Here is a 12104-nt window from a genome sequence, read left to right as displayed (position 1 = left end):
TGACCAACTTTAAATAGAATTCTTTTGAAAATTTTAAAATTACAACTCAAAAGATGTTGATCAACCAATAATTCAATGAAAACACTTCAGAGATAATAAACGATTTGAAAATACTGAGGGGTACTATGTAATTGATTTTGCTAAAATACTTATTAATTTTGTACACATTATTTTTCTAAGTCATAAACATAGTTGTCTAAGCTTTTAGATTAGCTTCAATTTTTTTTAGATTTAAGATTGAAAACAAAAGGAATGTTTAATGACAAATTAACTCATTTATATTTAATATTGAGCCAAACAAAAGCACATATAATTCATAAAATTTTATTTATTAACTCAAAAACTTTAATTATGTTCTTTTGAAAATACGACATACATTTTATATGATATTAATTTGATATTTCACATTTAAGCTAAATTACACAAATACTAGTTCAAATAAATTATAGATATAATAGTGTCTTGTTGTACTCAATAAAAAATTCTAATTCAACACAAACTTGTTTAATAATGATCTTAAATAAATTCAGTATAATAAATAAACTTTAAAAAAATGCTACACTTACACATAAAAGAGTAGAAGGCAACAATTTGTCACAATATAATTCAACCAATTATATATAAAAAATGAATATTGCAATCGAGGCAACATTTAGAAATCGTCCTAAACTTGGTTACACTAATCCTTTGAACACAGCACAAAATATAAAGCCTTTACTAATTCAATAGATAAATATATATATCATTTCTAGAGTTTGATCAAATGCACTCATCACAAATAACGCTAATACAGGCAGTGTGTGTGTGTACCTTACGGTTGGAAACATTGCAGCAGAATAACGAACAGGTCGATGATCTTCATCAGCGTACCAACTCATTCCCATTCCACAGTTGCAGGTGGTTTCGATGTTATGTCCTGACACACTCGATTGACACCCCGGACATTGTTGCATATCTTTCGAACCACGTCGATCAGGAATTTATGATCGAAGTAATACCTGACAAGATTTCAAAACAAATTCTTTTTTTTTAGCAATTGTGCAACAAATCACTATTACTTCAAGAATCAATTTTGAAACTAACCAGTCTGCAGTCATTCCGTCCTCACTAGTAATTGCCCGAAGAGCGACAACATGAGAATGTGTCCTTTGATCTCCTTGAACACCCACTGACTGCACTGGGAGAAAAACAGCAAAAGCTTGCCAGATGGAATCATAGAGGCCAGCTTCTTTGATTGCCTGGATAAAAATCTCATCCACCTAGAAAATATGTTATAAGAGGGTAGTATCTTGAGGGGGGCCAACAAAGTTCAAGAAGAAGACATCAAGCAAACCTGCCGAAGAATCTCCAAAGCATTTCCTTCAGTTACATCACCAAGCACGCGGACAGCGAGGCCCGGTCCAGGGAATGGGTGTCTCTTTAGAAATGATTCAGGAACATTCAAAATGCATCCAAGTTTTCGTACCTTGCAAGCACTTGGCATGTTAGAATCATTCAGTGTAGCAAAAATGTCATGTAACTAGATATCATACCTCATCTTTAAACAAAAACTTTAGAGGTTCAATAAGCTTTAGCTTCATGTCCTTCGGAAGCCCGCCAACATTGTGATGGCTCTTGATTGTGTGAGAGTGAGTCATTCCACTTCCAGGAGGTGGACAAGACTCAATTACATCCGGATAGAGAGTCCCCTGGACCAAAAAAGTAGGTTTGTTCCCCAATATTTTCTCTAGTTCTGTAGCAAATTGATCAAAAATGCATATGAACTCGTGACCGATAATTTTTCTCTTCATCTCAGGGTCTTTAACACCTTTTAGCTTATTCAGAAACTGCTCAGAAGCATCTACACAAGTAACTGGCAAATGCAACTCGCTTTCAAAGGTTGACATGACTCTTTCCCTTTCCTTGTACCTATAGCAGGTAAGGCTTATTGTATCAAATAGATGCAATGACATCAAGCTTTCATCTCGTAACGATACTAAGAAAGGAGTGTAATTAACCTCAATAAGCCATTGTCAACAAAAACACAATGAAGCCTATCTCCAATTGCCTTGTGAACAAGAGTAGCAGCAACAGTGGAATCAACTCCTCCAGATAGTGCACAGATCACATGCTCATCAGGTCCTACCATACCCTTGATAACCTTAACTTCTTCTTCGAGTACATCTTGCATCTTCCAATCTGCAGATATCCCACAAACGTCCAAGAGAAAATGTCGGAGTGTCTCCATTCCTCGAGGAGAATGTGTGACCTAGATCCAAAGAAAATGACAGTGATATATGAATATTATAACTGCATACTCAAACTAGAATTTATGGCCTGAAAAAAATTCTACTAGAATGCCCAATCAATTGCGGAATGCACAGAAACCCAAAAAGACTTCATGATGCAGACATGAAGTTTGGTTTGAAACAAACAAACAAAAAACTCGCTCACATCATTGTCACCATAAACCTATAAAGGCAGATTATTTATAAATCAACAGAAATTGTCAATTTGGTGGCAGAGTAACAGCAGGATCTAAAGTTTGGATCTTGAAATTGGGCATTTGATAACACACCAGAATGAATCTCTTCTCACTGAATTGAAGCACATGTAACTCGCTTGTGCAAAGAAGAAGAAGAAGAAAGAAAGATGCCCTGATTTAATACGAGAAACCGGCAAATAGACAAGACAGGGAAAAAAAATTCAAAGAAACGGTACCTCCGGATGGTACTGGAGACCATAGAGCCTTCTTGATCTGTTCTCAATGGCGGCTACTGATCCCTGCAGACTCCTGGCGACCACCGTGAAACCCTCAGGCAACTTCACCGCCTCATCTCCGTGGCTCATCCACACTACCTGATGCCCGCCAGCGGCCTCCGCCCCATAAAGCCCCCACTCACCCTCCACGGCGATCTCCATCTTCCCATATTCCTGCTTCTCCCCGACGTCGACGACTCCCCCCAGCTTCTGCACGATTAGCTGCATCCCGTAGCAGATGCCGAGAACGAAGACGCCGTTCTCCTCTGCGTACTCGAGGAAGCCGTCGGGGAACGAGGGCGCACCGGGAGCGTGAACGGAATGGGGTCCGCCGGAGAGGATTACGACGCGAGGGTTGAGCTTAGCGATGGAGTCGAGAGAGTTGGTTCCGGAGACGCAGAGGGAGAGGACGGAAAGCTGCCGGATCCGGCGGGTGATGAGGTGGGTGTACTGGGAGCCGTAGTCGAGGATGAGGACGAGGTTGGAGTTGCCGCCGGGCGAGACGCCGTTGGAGGCCTTGGATTTGACGACGGGTTCCATTTCTCCGGCGGCTAGAGTTAGGTCTAGGGTTTAAGGAAGGAAAAGCAAATTTATAGAGGTCAGGTCACAGCTTGGCCGGCGGGAACCCCACTTTTCGGGCAATGCATCTTATATTCTGATCGTCAGATCACAGCCGCCGATGAAATGCACGTGGACGGCGGATGAAAAGTCTATAAAAAATATCGACGGCTCATATGGCTGCGTCAGTCATCAGAGATGAGGGAATAAAAGGAAAGGTAAAAGTGTAATCGAGCTGAGCCGAACTTTTCTTGTTAAAATTTATATTTTTATTCTAATAAATAAATTTAATGTATTTATCTATGTTTTTCATAAGTAGAGTGTAAAATCGATAATTTCAATATCAAAACTATTTTTTTTATTTAAAAGTTAATTTATGAGCTACGCCCCTGTTTTATCGAGCCCCTCAGAAAAAATATATATAATATTTATTAAATAAAAAAATATAATTATTAATTTATTTTTAAAATATATGAATTTATCTGGTAAATATTTAAATTATAGATTAAAATAAATTTCAATCGAGATTTATTTTGATCGGTATTTTTATTTGTTTACTACTCAAATTAGATTTAGTTAATAATTTTTTTTTATTTGGTTGAAGTTATATTTGATGATAATTTTAATGTTTTATATGGTAAAGTTAAATTTAACTGATAATTTTTATTTTTTTACTAGTTAAATTAATTTTGACCGTAATAATTTTGATTAGCCCAATTTTTTATTTTTCAATGACAAATTTAATAGATATTTTTTAATATTTTACTAGTCAAAATTAAATTTGATCGATCATTTTAATTATTCACTATCAAAATTAAATTATAATAATTTATTAATTTTTTACAAAAAGTTAATCACTAATTTTTTATTAATCCAAATTTGATTTACTGATTAGATTATCTAATAAACTAAAAATATTTATTAGTCATACTTATTAGTAATTAATACTTTTTCTAAAAAAAATACGTTTTAAAATTTTAAAAATACAATTAATATTGTATTAGATTACTTCTCACTAAATTTTATCTTTTCTCTTTTATTTTTTCCATTCTTTTTACACTATTGCTGTGCTCAATATAAAAAAAATAAAAAATAAAAATAATCCGTTGCATAAAACTTCTACCAATATAGAATTCAAGGAAAAGACTATTGTTTTCAATTTTACCTTTCTTTATTTTCGTAATTCAAATTCATGACCTTTATATTACACGACAATACCATTACATCAACACTCATCTTCACCAAAATTAAAACTATTCAATAAAAAAATTAAAAATTTAATAATATTATAATAATTTATTGCCAAATTCAACTAGTAAAATTTATCTTTATTTATTTTTAAAAATATTTATTAGACAAATATATTATTTTTATGTTTAAAAGTTTAGTTTTTTTTTTATTTTCAAATTTTACTAATAAAGGTGTGAACCCCTTTCATTTTACAAAAATAAAAACTCTCATTTTAAATTTTACTAATAAAATTAAATATCTTTAATAGTATTTTACATAAAAATATATTTTTTAAAAAATAATATTTATTTTTAAAATATAATAAAATCACAAATATTTTTTCTAGCTTAAAAAATTATTGTCATAATTCTATTTTAGCTCCTACTCGATTTGTTTGGGAAAAAAAATCAACCGTGAGGGAAAAAAAAAGTAAAGATAGTAAAACACAACCTATTTCTTTAAGATGAAATGATCATTACTTTGATGATCTACAATTCTTAAAAAGCAAGTACTAAATTTACGAGAGCTCTAAGATTATAATGATAGTCTGACACTAGCATTTTAAGTGTTGTAGGTCAATTAAGTTGAAAATGTTATTGAACTTAACAACCTAACAATGGTTAAAATGCTAATGTTAGTGCAGGTATGAATTATTGAGAGCTCTAGGATCACAATATTTGTCTCACTTATAATTTGAACTAAATCTACCAAGTTAAATGAATATTTCACCTTGGTAGACTTATAGTGTTACTTGCATCTTGAGCACTATATGTCCATAAGGTGAAATGTTTATTTCAGTTTGATGGACCTATAATTGTAACATAAAGATGATTACGCTCATCTAGACGTTCATTCCAATCCGTTTCCAGATTATGTGAAAAAAAATAAATCATGAAATTAATTTATAACCGACCATTAAATTATTAAAAGGATGAATTGATGGACCTATAATATGGCAAAAGAGATTACTAGAGAGATAAATTACGACAACCGAGAGGATAAGTTGTGTTGAGGTGAGTTGCACGGAGTCCAAGGATTTACGCCCTGATAGCCCTGCAATTTAACCTCACAACCTCATGTGACAAACATACCACCACTTACCATCTCGGATGACCCGTGAAGTCGATTGATGGACATATAATGCTCAATATGTATGTGGATGCAAGTGTGTCATGTCTACATAGTTGATGATCTTACATGTATAAAAAAGTACCATAAGGAATATACTTAGCAGCAACTACAGATTGTCCTTATTCCCCAACTCTTTTTGACCAAGGCAGAACTCGAACCTAAGTTCATCACCGGCAGTCAAACCTAGCACCTTCGATAACTGGTTCTTTCATTCACAGTCTTGGATGGCTTGTTGGAATGCTCCTGAAAGATGATAATGGAAACTTGGTTCTATGCTTGGAAGATAAGTAACATAATTCAGGGAGATTCGTCTCTCCCTACTAGTTTTCTAATGAAAATATCATTATTGCCTTAACTGCTAAGCTAATTTTGCTCATTCCCTCTGAGTGTTTATAGATGGATGTTTTTCCATCCAGTTACAGAATCTGTTATCGTCTGGCCAAATAGAAGATCAAAGAAATTGTTAAATTATTTTAAACAATTAATTCTACAGAAAAAATTTTTTTTTTTTTTGAACTCTACAACAAGTAGAACTGCGAATAAAGATACTTGCGTATCTTGTAGTACTCTTCTGTCAATGGGCCTTCGATGAGTATTTGCTGAGGGCCACTCCCACCCTATAACAGAATTATATTAGATTTGGTAAAATAATTTGAAAGAGCAGGCTCAACAGATGAGTTTAGAACAAACATGACAGTTTAATTGGAACTATCGCAAGGAAGTATATGCTTTCAGAAGAATTATTGGATATGAAACGATGACAGTTCGGAATGAACTAGAAAGAAAAAAGAATCATTTATAGAGATCCCCTATGATGGATAAGGTTCTCGTTTGGCCACTGAACTCGAGGTTTGAAATAATATTCAGAGTTGTTCACCTTTTGGCTGGCATCACTGATCTTGCGCAAAGTTATGTGCTCACCACAACGCAAGGCACCCGCGGCAAATTCTACCTGAAGAGAAAATAAAAATATTTGTTGTTGATATATATTGAAGATGCATGAGGCGGGTATACTTTACTGGTCAACTTTTTTTTTGGTAATATCCGATTTCGGTATGAGTTGTTTGTCTTATCTAAAATCAAACAGAATAGGCCACTGATAATCATCAAACCAGATGATAACCTGGAAAAAGAATACCTGGACGCCTTGGCTAGCAAGAAACTGCTTGAAATCTGCCAATTTCAGATCTCCTATGAGAACAGATTTGTGGGGTAGAGGAGCTGAAGGGAGTGGCAGCAGAGTAAGCATGTCATCAGTCTTTCCTACTTCACCATCAACCCATGCAATTTCATAATCACCTAGCTGTAAGTAGATGCAACTTAGAAGCCTATACTATTAACCATGAAAGACAACTGGTATTGAATCTAACATTGGTCAAACATAACCACATGATGATTTGGCATTCAAACTTACATTTAGTTGTAAAACAAGAAGGATTTTCAATATTTTATAGCAAATTAGATGTCACCTATATCAGTGCACTATTCTCATATGAATGTGTTTGTCATAGACATGATAACAAACTCATAAAGTAGGATTATCATCATCAGTTAAGGTTTGCCTTTAATGTTAACAAATCCAAAGTTACATATGGGCCAGCACTAATTTATTGTTTTTTTGGTTTTTTTGTTAATCAAGGTATCCAGCTCAATTTATGGATTTTCTTGCTGCAAATAAAAGAGGTCAACGAGAACTATTTTAGTAGACTGAATAATTCTCTTAATCGAAGTGTCCAAACCATACAGTCAACTAATAATTTCCATTTTTCCAAGCAGGAATGTTCAATTGCTATTTACTTTTTCTCTAGAAGAAAGATGCAATTGATATACAAATTTATGTGCTCAAAACCATTATTTTCTGAAAGACCGATGACCACCCCCATTGAACAGGCAAGTGAAACAAAAAACTCACGTCTATTTTCAGAGAAAGCGAATAGCAACAAGGCTAGAAAAGGTGTGCAACAAGCTTGCCTTTTTGAGGAGAACATTACTCATCAATCTCTCCGAAAGCTGAACCTGTGCATATATATAAGAAACAAGTGAACCCCCAAGAATGTGATAATATAATCACTATGCTGTATTAGGGTTACTGTCTTTCAATCACGTAATTAATCAGAAAAAAAATCAATTGCATTCAACCAAGAAAAGAAAAGAGAAATGTTGACATAATACCTTATAGGCACACAAATCAGAGGTAACATCAATTGTTTCTTCGATCTGCGGGGCATAAACATGGGGGCAAACATGTTTTGCACAGTGTTGTTTCAAATGCTCAGTAGCTTCTGCAGATCCATGCACTAAAACCTTAAAAAAGAATTTCGTAAATTATACAGTGGTTATTATTTTTTCCATTGTCTACATCAAGAGCATGAATTAAGTTGCAATAAACAAGCTGGCTATGAAAATTTGATATCATGGACATGAGGTGGTTGGAAAATATGTTTCCATTAGCTTGTGACACATACAAGTTTTAAGGGAGCCACATGAGCAATGATCGATTTGACAGAACGCCCATCTGATCGACCTTCAAAATCCATGTAAGTCAATCCACACTTCACTTGCACCTGTAACATGAGTTGGCAACAATAAACAATGGGTGATTTTCAAAATGCCCCTTAATGTTTATTAGCTTTTTCAAAAAAGCCTTTAAAGATATGATAAATATAAAATCACCCCCTAAGATTTCTTTCTTTGTTTTCAAAATGCTCCTCTCCATTAACAAATAAATGATTTAGGTGGTAGTTTAGAAGGATAAAATAGGTATTTTGGTTTGAATTGGGGGCATTTTGACAATAAAATGCAAAACTGTAGTGGTGTTTTGATATTAATCAAATTTGAGAGGCATTTTAAAATTTACCCATAAACAAATAAATGATGATCAGAATAAAGGTTCAAAGTTTTGGTGATCAAATTAAAGATGACAAGAATTACTCATACGATTCAGAATTTTTGTACTACAATAAAATTAAGATTCACACGTAAAATGATATGATCTTTTACATATAAATTGAACATGAAAAGAGTTGTAATAATTCAGTTCAATTCAATAGTATTTATAGTAATCTAAAAATAAGAAATAAAATCTATTAAGAATTGAATCAGACAGTTGAAAGTGAATCTAACCAACTAAAATATTGAATAACACCCAACATAATAAAATTAGATTTAAATCATTATAGAATAAAAGCAGAAGCATTAACTTATGTTGTACAATAGAAATATAAAGGCCCAATAGAGTTGAATCTCAAAGTCGCACAGAATAAATATTTCACATGGAGAGACAAAGTCAACAATATCAAGGTGGATTCCACACTTAATAACGACTAACTTATGTCGTACAATAGAAATATAAAGGTCCAATAGAGTCGAATCTCAAAGTCACACAGAATAAATATTTCACATGGAGAGACAAAGTCAACAATAATCAAGGTGGATTCCACTTAATAACGACTAAGAAGATCCATGCTTATAACATCCAGTCTATAAAAAAGCAATGCAAGATAAATTAATGATGACTTAGAATTCATGTAATATTAGAGTTGTATTCTATTTGACAACAATGATTTTTCTAGATAAAAAACATTTACCAATAAAATTTTCTATTGCCCATTTCAAATCAATTCTTAATATAATAAACAATAATTTGCACATTATCATCAGTATACAAATAAACCTACATACCTTGTTATGAATCAACAAAAACGCCCATCTATACTATTATGCTATCAAATGCAATATTTCATTGTTTTGCACATTTTTGGATGTTAAAGCTACTCCAAATAAAATATGGTCTTTTTCTTAAACACATTTTTAATTTCTATATGAACCCTATCATTATTTACACCTTGGCAATTCACAATTTAAAATTTGTCAAAAAAATTCAAGATATGAACCTTGATTTGACAACCATTCATAATCAATGTTTAAAGTTTGGTTCCATGCCAAAATGAGATTTGTCCGTGGTGGCACTTGTTTTTGTGCGTGTGTGTTTGGGGGGGGGGGGGGGTAATCCAGCTATCTTGTCCGTGGTGCCAATTGGGAAAAAGCACAAGAAGAAATGATAGAGGAAGAACACATATTGAGCTATTCATGGATCTTAGAGGAACTATTGGTTTGTTGGGACTATGAGTATTATGCCTGTACAAAAGGTTTATGTTAGGCCTCACCTTGTGATTTAATGTGTGAGTGTGAAGAGACTCGACAAAAACACATGTTTGGACTACTTGGTGCGACCACGGTCGTGGTTACTTGATGGCTCGGGTCCATGTAGATCAAAGAAGGGTGGTATGGCCACCCAAGAAACTACAAGACAAGGAACATTGAGTGCAATTGTGCTTGGGAAGTGTAGTATATGTAAGCGGAGTGACAATGATGGTACGAGAAGAAAGTCGAGGGCTTAGTGCATCCAAGGGATAAAAAATTTGATAAAAGATAGTTGAAGACGGACTGCATAATTGGAGTTAGAAGGAAGGCATGGGAAGAGAGTTGAGAGCTCAGTGCATCCAAGGCACAAGATCTTGTGGCAGAAGAGAGTTGTATGGTGAGCTGAGAGTTGAGTAAACATGTACTTAAACATGGGTAAATCTCAACTAAGAGGGCTGCTTAGTCATTAGATTGGTTGTAGTCAACACACCAGTTGAGAAGGTGTCCTCCCATCGACTGATGGTTGAGTCAACTGACAACTCAAATTTAATGAGAAAAGAAGCTCTCTGCTCTCTAGTTGACTAGTGAAGGTCTAGTCGACTGGTGAAGCTTGGATGAAGTCATCGTTGAAGGAAATGATTGTGATATATTAGAATCGGTCACATCAGTCAACTGATGGTGCATAGCAATTGACTAATAGGCATCAACTCAACAAGATCAAGTCAAAGATTCATTTGGTGAAGGCGACAATTTTAAGGGTTCAAAAAGCCACGAAATAACAATAATAGAGAACAATTATCTACAACAACATTTCATTGTATTTTTTCTTATGTCTTATTATAAATTCCCTACTCCTCTGTTGTAAACCTCTTGCTATTTTTAATCATTTTATAAAGCTTTTTGCACCTCCGATACCTGATCCTGAAGGGAAAAGTTAGAAGAGTTCGGGAGTGATCTACCAAAAGGATCATAGGCCGTCGGAGTAGGAGCCTGGGGGTTACTAGACCACGTAAATGCCTATGTTGCTGTGTAGTATGTTTTTGACTGTGTCATTATGTATCTTTCGTTGCTAATCTGCACAAGCACGAATGAGATTCACCAACCTCTACCCACTGTCTCTTTAATCTAATCACTCTGAAAATAACACATTTATGGCTAAATTACATGTGTTCATGGTTAGGCAATTATGGTGAATCTATGAACATATCGATATTGTGTCAAATTACATGTTAAATTTGTCAAGTACGTGTCAAGTGTACGCCTAAAAGACAAGTTAACATGATTTAGTTACACCAAGACAATCAAATAAAGCATGCATTATACTTGGCATGTATCTAACATATCGAGCATCATTCAACTAATATAACATGATAAAAATTAGATATTGTAATTATCCACCTTATGCAATTAAGCATATAAATTATACATATTACAGAGCATGAGGGGAACCAAATACATACACCAACTTATAAGAAACTAACTATTCTTCCCTCCATTCATTGGCACACCCTAACCAAATCTAGAAAGACATGGATATTTAGGAACTCAAAACAAACCTACTAGGTTAACTAGGTACTCCTTTAGGCACCCATTTCTTCCCTTCGTTCTTAGACTTCTTAATGGAATACCTACATGGTGCATATGATTTGTTCTATAGTTGACCTCTAACAATCAATGAAGCATAGGACTCTTCCTTGGATTTAGACTTATATCCGAATCTGACCTTGCTATAATTCATCATTTGGCTCTCTATATTTATGTCTAGATATTTAGAGCTATTGGAGATTTTTTTTTTTTTAAAAGCTTTCTTCATCCCTTCAACTTGTGATTTTAGGTTTTTATTTTCGATCTCAAACTTCTCAACTTGAGATTGATCATAAAGAAGTGATTACATAGCACAAGGTACATGTTGGCATTCCATATATGATGCATCCTACTGAATTTATTGATTGTCTAAATACCATGGAACAAGTTGAAAGGTGAAGCTCGTGGCCATTAACCTTGAAATATGCCTCTCTTTGATGAGATAATCTAAACAGGCATAGAGAATATGTTGGCAAATGAGGATCAAAACATGAGACAAGATGAAATTAAAGTAGTTTTTGCCGATAATCTATGAGCAAGATGTGTATCTTAAATTCCACAACTTTAGACAAGGCAAATTCGTAAAAGAAATACACTATTGAATGAATTGAGCTTCTTAAGCTCAAATGCGATGTGGAAGAACTCAAGGAGAAAACTATTACTCATTTTTGGGTGGCTTACATCTAGAAATATAGATGATGATATAATAGGAGATAGAG

The 12104-nt window shown here is 34.1% G+C and overlaps 2 protein-coding genes across 5 annotated transcripts in view; both read right to left on the bottom strand.

Annotated features, from left to right (window-relative positions):
- Positions 1 to 626: 626 nt before the first annotated feature.
- On the bottom strand, positions 627 to 3369 carry LOC121997229 (GMP synthase [glutamine-hydrolyzing]-like). The gene is made up of 6 exons (XM_042551542.1): positions 2701 to 3369; positions 1998 to 2248; positions 1533 to 1908; positions 1334 to 1465; positions 1084 to 1259; positions 627 to 998 (listed from the first exon to the last, which is right to left on the bottom strand). Exons 1-6 carry the CDS (start codon positions 3277 to 3279, stop codon positions 875 to 877), a joined length of 1638 nt encoding a protein of 545 aa, XP_042407476.1. The 5' UTR covers positions 3280 to 3369; the 3' UTR covers positions 627 to 874.
- Positions 3370 to 5657: 2288 nt separating this feature from the next.
- LOC121997227 (cleavage and polyadenylation specificity factor subunit 2) overlaps positions 5658 to 12104 on the bottom strand; it is a 43526-nt gene continuing 37079 nt past the window's right edge. The window contains exons 13-20 of one of the 4 annotated variants that reach the window (XR_006116250.1): positions 8124 to 8222; positions 7831 to 7962; positions 7630 to 7674; positions 6797 to 6961; positions 6536 to 6610; positions 6208 to 6275; positions 6015 to 6093; positions 5658 to 5901 (exon numbers count right to left, since the gene is read on the bottom strand). Coding sequence is in view for 2 of the 4 variants with exons in the window: in XM_042551538.1 (XP_042407472.1) it covers positions 6177 to 6275; positions 6536 to 6610; positions 6797 to 6961; positions 7630 to 7674; positions 7831 to 7962; positions 8124 to 8222 (615 nt within the window). In the remaining 2 variants the exon portion in view is untranslated. Of the gene's footprint in view, positions 6276 to 6535; positions 6611 to 6796; positions 6962 to 7629; positions 7675 to 7830; positions 7963 to 8123; positions 8223 to 12104 lie in introns of all 4 variants that reach the window. The other 3 variants (XR_006116249.1, XM_042551539.1, XM_042551538.1) reach the window with 3 other exon arrangements.

This window comes from Zingiber officinale, chromosome 6A, assembly GCF_018446385.1.
Source record: "Zingiber officinale cultivar Zhangliang chromosome 6A, Zo_v1.1, whole genome shotgun sequence".
In the NCBI taxonomy this organism is placed as follows: domain Eukaryota; kingdom Viridiplantae; phylum Streptophyta; class Magnoliopsida; order Zingiberales; family Zingiberaceae; genus Zingiber; species Zingiber officinale.
The sequence above is the reverse complement of the archived record's forward strand: the minus strand, read 5'-3'. Positions and strand labels throughout refer to the sequence as shown.